Source organism: Pygoscelis adeliae, unplaced genomic scaffold (assembly GCF_000699105.1).
Source record: "Pygoscelis adeliae isolate BGI_AS28 unplaced genomic scaffold, ASM69910v1 Scaffold121, whole genome shotgun sequence".
Taxonomy (NCBI): domain Eukaryota; kingdom Metazoa; phylum Chordata; class Aves; order Sphenisciformes; family Spheniscidae; genus Pygoscelis; species Pygoscelis adeliae.
Genome location: NW_008824359.1, coordinates 9456495 through 9463725, shown reverse-complemented (window position 1 = coordinate 9463725; position 7231 = coordinate 9456495). Strand labels below are relative to the sequence as shown.

Here is a 7231-nt window from a genome sequence, read left to right as displayed (position 1 = left end):
GAGCTGTCTCGGCACGGGGGGTGGCGTCGAGTAGCCCACCGGCGTGCTGGGACCTTCCGTCAGCCCCTGCATAGAGTTTATGGGGGCGCTGGGAAAGGGTCTGGTGCCACCGGTGCCACTGCCGCCCCCGCTGCCGCTGTTGGCCATGCCCACGGGGGAGTGCATGGTGGGCATGGTGGGCGAGAAGGGATTGCTGGGCACTCTGGGTCTGGGCACCAGCCCTGGGCTGACCCGATGCCTCGGAGACATGAACTGCGGTGGGGTAATCCCTGGACTATTCATGGGGGAGCTACTGAGGTTCAAAGTGTGGTTACTGTTCTGGGGACCGGCTTGTCCCTGGCTTAAGGCAACGTTGGCTCCTATCTGGTTCCCAGGTGAACATCCAAAACCGGTTTGGCTGCTGGAGTTGTGGAGGCCGGCGCCTGGCTGCTGGTTCACGTTGGTGGCCAACATGCTGCCGTTGGAGGGAGGGATGGAGGGTGGCAGGGCCATGCCTTGCCCCGGGGAGATGCTGGGGTTCAGCGAGGGGCTGACCCGGGGAAGGGACATCGCGGAGTTAGTGTTCTCCTGGGGTGAGAGCATGCCGTGATCCCTGCGGGAGATGAAAAGGAGAGGAAAAGTCACAAGAGGCTTTGCCCAAACCTTTAGTGTCACTCAGGCAGTTCCTGCCCCCCATCCATGCTGCAGAGCTCTGAAGCCTGGAGAGCAGCATGGGGTGGTCTCGCAAGCCCTGGTGGTCTCAGCCTTCCCATCTCCACCAGAGTTTCTGGATCCATTTTAGTAGCATGGATGGAATGCACCAGCTTTAGTATCTCCCCAGAAATGCGACGCTGCTCGGGATCACGGCCGCTCACTGGCTAAACCCCGAAGGCATCACCTTCTCCGGGTCCTACGTTCCCACATGGCTGGAGAAGGACCGTGCTCTGACAGCATTCCCCTCCACCCAGCCCCCTAGCATTTCTCCAGCACAGCCCAGGTCCACAGCCTCACCTTTTCCTGTCCTGCCAGTTTGTCAGAGCCTCTCCCTCCCCAAATATTTTAAGTTCTCCAGGGCAAGGCAGAAATCTGAAGCACGTCTATAAACCTCCACCTGAACTCCCGGGGCCACCTCTTTGCAAAACAAGAATAATCAAGAGCAATAGAGCTGCCGTCCTGCTGGTTTTCAGCCTCAGATTCCTCATGGGGATCACACCTCCAAACCAGCATCATAGAGCACCAGTGGATCCTCCTCCCACTGTAGGGAACGGGCACTTTGATTCTTGGATCGCCCACCCAGGCCTCGGTAGCGGCGGGGTGAGGACGTACCTGTCAATGACGTGGATGCCCATGATGAAGGGCTGCATCTCCGGGCTGGAGGGGTAGCAGAGCTTACACTTGGTGTGGGCACTAAGCACTGTCCCGTCACTCAAGGTGAATCGATAGGAGGGGCTGAAGGCCGTGCCACGTGTCATCACTGAAGGAGACAACCAGAAACACAAGAACCCCCCTTAGAAACTCAAGCCAGAACCCACAACACCCTACAAGCACCAGGAGGAGAATGGAAAGAGCAGAGGAGAGGGAGAACCTGCCTGGGACAACCACCTTCCCAGCAAACAAAACCACACGCTGCTTGTTGGCTAACCCCACAGACCCAGAAAATAAGAGGGTTATGAATAACCATGGTGGCACAGAACTCCTCCCAGCTGCTTCTCCAGCTCCAAACCTGTGTCCTGCAGTGGGTAAATCTAAATCTATCCAGCACTGTCCTTGAGCGCTCAGAGCTTCTGAAGGGCCAATCACTCAATCACCAGCGTACAAGCTGATGAACCCCAGGTTCATCAACCTGATGAACCAGGCTGGGAAGGTGCAGCAGGACACTGCCGCTGCAACCCTGGCAGAATTACAGCTCTCGGGAGGCTCAGCGACCTCCTGCTCCTACGTTCTGCCTTCCCCACATCCCTGTCGTGAGCATCCTTGCCGACACAGAAAAGATGTTCATCAAAGAGCCAACTCAGCAAAGATGCTCATGAAAGAGTCAACAGAGCAAAGATGCTCAGGAAAGAGCTTCCACTTCTTCTGCTTAGACGCTGGGGATGGCGTTTGCAGATGGCGCAGGAAAAAAAAATCAAAATAATCATATTTAGCTCTTATTTGTCTCAATTCTATATTTCCTGCAGGCTGAGAGGGAATCTCCTGGCTGGAGGAGCTCCTCCAGCATTACTCAGCCCTTTCCCCTCTCCCTTTGCCACCTTGTGATTATTATTGCAGCATTTATTTTTCCAGAAAGCATTTATCCAGCAAGGAGGACCGTGCTCCGGCTTCTCCTTGCAGCTCCCGCTGCTCGGCAGGAGAGCGCACCAGCCGGGAAGAGGAGCCCGTTACCTTCTTGAAAGAGCTGTTTGGCGTAAGATGGCTCTCTGCCCTGAGGCTGGAAGAAAGCGTAGATGCATTTCCGCACCAAATCCTCCCAGCCCGTCCTGCCGGCGGCTCTCAGGGAACTGGTGTCAATGGAGATGATTTTACCTGGGCGGAGAGAAGCCTCGTTACTCAAGCACAGCATGAGAAGTCCCTCAGCACAAACAGGGCAATAAATATGGAAAATTAAGCCACCTCCTATTTGGCGTCAGGCAGCAGTGGCAGGAGCGCACAAGGATGTCCTCCAGAAGGAGGCGGAGGTTCAAGGAGTTTGCTCTGGAGCGTGCCCTGACCCCTACGCACACCCTGGCCAGCTGAAGCGGACACAAAACCCAACAAGAAGCACCTTCGTGCGAAGGGACCCTCACCGCTCCAGGGCTGGGGTCCCCAGCTTCACACCCTCACCTGGTGGGACACCCTGCCAGCCACCTTGCCCACACCCAAGGGTCCTCCAAGCAGGACCTGCCGCCTGCTTTCTCCTTTGACATGAAACACCAGGCAGCTTTGCCGGCTGTTTTACAGCCATGGGCAGGGAGCAGCAAGCAGAGAAAACATTCATTAAGGATTTTCAGGCTGCCAGGAAGTCCAGGGTGATGATTAACTACCAGAAAGAAGGTCATCAGAATGGCTAGAAAGCACTATTTGGCCAAGAGCAAACCCAAATCTGAAAGGTGACGACTGTTTCATTCCCATCAATCAGCAACCTCAACAGCCCCCGAAATCCAACGGAGCAGAGAGGGGCTGCGTGCAGGGCATGGGTCTGGTGTACTGGATCAGTTGAGGTGTAAACTCAAGTTGAGGTGCCTCCAGCTGAGGTGTCAACCACGTGGGTCCTAGCAGGCAGCGCTGCCATTTGCAAAGGACAGGACCATGCTCATGCTATGAGGTCCTGCACTGCACCACTGGCCTCTGCCAGCCAGTGAACAACAACTCCTCCAGAGCCAGGACTCCCCGGCATCGCTGGGACGGTACCTGTGGTGTCTTGCTTGGTCACAAAGGATTCAGAAGGGGTGACGGCTGCTGGTCGAGGTAATCGTCTCGCAATGCATATCAGACACGACTGGAAATCTGCCAAAGCAGGAGAAGGAGAAGGGACCGGGAACATGAAAATCAGACGTTACAACCACCACTTGCAATTAAAAATTTTAATTAAAATACAACTGCTGGGCTTGATTGCCACGTCCTGCCCTGGAAGCATTTACCCCGAGCAATCCTCCAGCCCTTCAAAGCAAGTAGGCTCTTTCTAAACTCTATAAAGTTTGCTGGAAAAGAGGTTTCCAGTGCTTGGAGAAATTAATTGTAAAGGCTTTTCGGATCTGGCAGCATCGTACAATAAAAGTTAGCACTAAAAGCCAGCAACTGTCGGCTTCAGGCAAAGTATTTGGTCATAAAATACCATAATTTATTCCTTCCAGTCATGATCTCCTGTGTAAACCACAATGGATTAATCCAGCTAATGCCCTGGAAAATAATAGCTGGGACACCGAAAGGAGAGTTAAGGCACTTGCAGGAAAGCAACGGCCCCCATGGCGCCTAGGGAACCCTTGCCTGTCCCACGTCCCTGGGCAGAGATCTGCCTGCAGGCAGCTGATTCAGCCCAAAAACGTGCGGGCAGCACCGTGGTCTGGCAGCAGTGAAGGCACAAGGTGGGGTGTCGGGCACCCACGTCACTTGTCAGGAAGGTCCTGCAGACAATGGGCTTTGGTAGGTAATAAAATATTGCTCCTTCCTTAAGGAATACCGACTGCAAGCAGCTCCGGAGGCAGCTGGGGCGGGCCAGGGAAGCTGGGATGGCTGGAGGGCATCGGTTCAGGGGGAAGGGGGAGCAAGAAGCCAGCAGCGAAACTGAGGCATCTCCCCTGGGCTCTCCCTCGTGCCAGGCATCGTCTGTGCCAGGCCAGGAATAACCAGCGCCCCCAGGCAGCGCTGCGGGGTGGTGGCTGGTCTGCCTGCTGCCTGCACTGCCATCTCCACCCCAGTCCTCCTCCTGCCTGCACTGCTGTCCCTACCCTGGTCCTCCTGCCCGCATTGCCGTCCCTACCCTGTCCTCCTCCTGCCTGCACTGCCATCCCCATCCCAGTCCTCCCCCTGCCTGCACTGCCATCCCCACCCTGGTCCTCCTGCCTGCACAGCCATCCCCATCCCAGCCCTCCTCCTGCCTGCACTGCCACCCCCACCCCGCTCCTCTTCCTGCCTGCCCTGCCCGAACGCAGGGTCAGAAGCAGAGGATGCTCTCCCCTACCTTCTCCTTCCTCCTTGAAGGACTTGGGCTGGGAGACGGTGAAGCACTGCATCACTTCGTAGCGCTGACGAGCCTCCTGGTTCTCCGCGCCCGGCTCGTCAGGCGGCCGGATCAGCATCCTGCAGCTGAAGGTATGGCTGTTGCGCCTGGTTGCTTCTTGAGGCCAAGGAACTCCATTTACTGGGGGATGGAGAAAGGAGGAGAAGAGGGATTGTTGGGAGCTGTGCTGTGCACACATCCCAAGGACCCCTTGGATAAGGGGGCAAAAGGAAAAGCAGCGGCATGGGGGAAGAAACCAGCTCACTGACCAGGTCAGGGGCGAGCTGAGAGCAAAAGCTGGGGGCAAAGCCCCCCCCGCCAGCCCCCGGGGCTCCTTCAGACCTGCTGAAGACCCCATGCCCAGACCCACGCTGCCAGCCAGGCCATAAGAGCACCTACAACCCCAACTGAGATCAGCACGCCATCGTGAGAGTCAGTGCGCTGACATTTACGAATTGCTCCTTACATTGCCGGTAGGTCCTATCATCTCCATCTTATGGGCAGGGAAACTGAGGCATGGGGTCTCTGAGTCACTTCCAGAGCTTGGGAGGGCTCCTGCCTCTTGCTGTGGCACTTGAAATCTCCCTGAAGCGACGCTCCCGGGACTTCTCCAGCAAGTCCAGCTGAGCATCTCCATAGAAATGAATTTTTTCTTTGCTTCCTCCCCATTTCTGGGGTAAGTCAGCAGCGAGATCTTCTGGTACTGCAGCAGCAAAAACCTTCTTTGGTTTTTTTCCATAATCTGGCTTTTTTCCAAAAACGTCTGGGCAGCAGTTGAAAGATTTTGCTAACCCTCTACAACCTCTTCGTGGATATCCGTATTCAACCCAAGTGATTCTGCCACCAGCAGATCATCAAGCTTTCATGCAACCTGATGTACAAGAAGAGCTGAGGGGCTTTAACATCCAAGGACAGACAAAATACACAGCCTTAAACTGGGTAACCACAGGGAAAAGATGATGCCTGAGCCTCTGTGGGCTCAATCTCATGAGTGCCCATAGATTTAGGTGGTTTAAGACATCATTGTATTTACCCAGAAGGAAGACAAGTGTGCATTTCAAAAAAACCCCTATTTTTAAGTCAAGCTACTTAGAAAAGGCTCATCTTCTCTTGTGCTTCTTCAAAGGTGTGAGGGATCAGTGATGTCTCACCCACGTCAGCCACCCAGAGGATGCTCGTCTCCAGTCAACGACTAAAACCTTCTGCTTCGGTTGCCTCCAACACCCGGCAAGTGCATTCATCACACGGCGCTGCCTCCCACCCTCGCAACTGTTTGTTTTCCCCGGTGTAGGGGACCACCGTGAGCTCACCGCTTGCACCGTGACCTCTTCTCACACCCCAAGGTGCAGCACATCCCCATGCTAGATACTCGGGCTCTGAAACCAGCTGGGGACAACCCCTCACCAGCTGGGAGGACATCCTAAATGAACTGGGACAAATGAACGGGCTCAGTCCCCCAAGTCAGCACCTTGAAATCCTCCTCCTCATTTCCCTAAAGCTCCTACGTGTGCCCCTCACTTCGGGCAGACGAGTCGGTTCTTCCCATTCACAAGCCAAAGTCGAAGGCAAAAGTTTTCTTAACAGAGAAAGACAAAGGGAAGGTGACTTGAATATTGTCATCCACCAGCTGTTTATTCAAAAATCTAATATTGATGTCTCACTGGTAGGATGTATGTCACTAGGTAAAGGTTTACGGATTATTACCTGGCTTGGGTATATCTCTGAATTTCACAGTAAACAGTACAAAAAATAATAATATATATAAATAATAGATATAAAAAACAATATAAGGCCAGCATCACTGAAGGTGCAACGGCATTTTCGACAGTGCTCTCCAAGCACCAGCTGATAAAAATCCCCACCTCAAGGGTTTTCTTACCTAGAGACTTCGGCAACAAGTTCTTGACGAACTCAGCGTGATCCCCCACGTGCAGGATGCTGTAGACACTGGTGTTCATGAGCTCCTCCTGGTTATAACCCAGGTAGCTGGTCACGTTCTCAGAGACGAAGACGATCCTCCCTTCGCGGTTCACAACGAAGAAGAAGCCGTCCAATGCCTGTAAGGGGAATAAACCCGGGCAGCGTGCGGGCAGTGGTGAGGATGCTCCACGACCATGGGCAACCTTCCTCTGCCTCTTGCACCTTGGCTTCATCCCCACTCTATATTATAGCAGTGATCAAATAACAGCACCTGGGCTTAAACACACAGAATCACAGAATGGTTTGGGTGGGAAGGGACCTCTAAAGGTCATCCAGTCCAACCCCCCTGCCGTGGGCAGGGACATCTTCAACTAGAGCAGGTTGCTCAGAGCCCCGTCCAGCCTGACCTGGAATGTTTCCAGGGATGGGGCATCCACCACCTCTCTGGGCAACCTGGGCCAGTGTCTCACCACCCTCAGCGTAAACAATTTCTTCCTTAGATCTAGTCTGAATCTCCCCTCTTTCAGTTTAAAGCCATTCCCCCTTGTCCTGTCGCTACAGGCCCTGCTAAAATGTCTGTCCCCATCTTTCTTATAAGCCCTCTTTAAGTATTGAAAGGCTGCAATAAGGTCTCCC

General features: G+C 54.2%; 1 protein-coding gene across 1 annotated transcript in view; it reads right to left on the bottom strand.

The window, feature by feature from the left end:
- The window catches only part of NCOA1 (nuclear receptor coactivator 1), a 130157-nt gene that overhangs the window by 25554 nt on the left and 97372 nt on the right, over positions 1-7231 (bottom strand). Inside the window, 6 exon segments of the mRNA XM_009319764.1 lie at positions 5-592; positions 1306-1453; positions 2362-2502; positions 3367-3462; positions 4637-4816; positions 6555-6732. Coding sequence (XP_009318039.1) covers positions 5-592; positions 1306-1453; positions 2362-2502; positions 3367-3462; positions 4637-4816; positions 6555-6732 — 1331 coding nt within the window.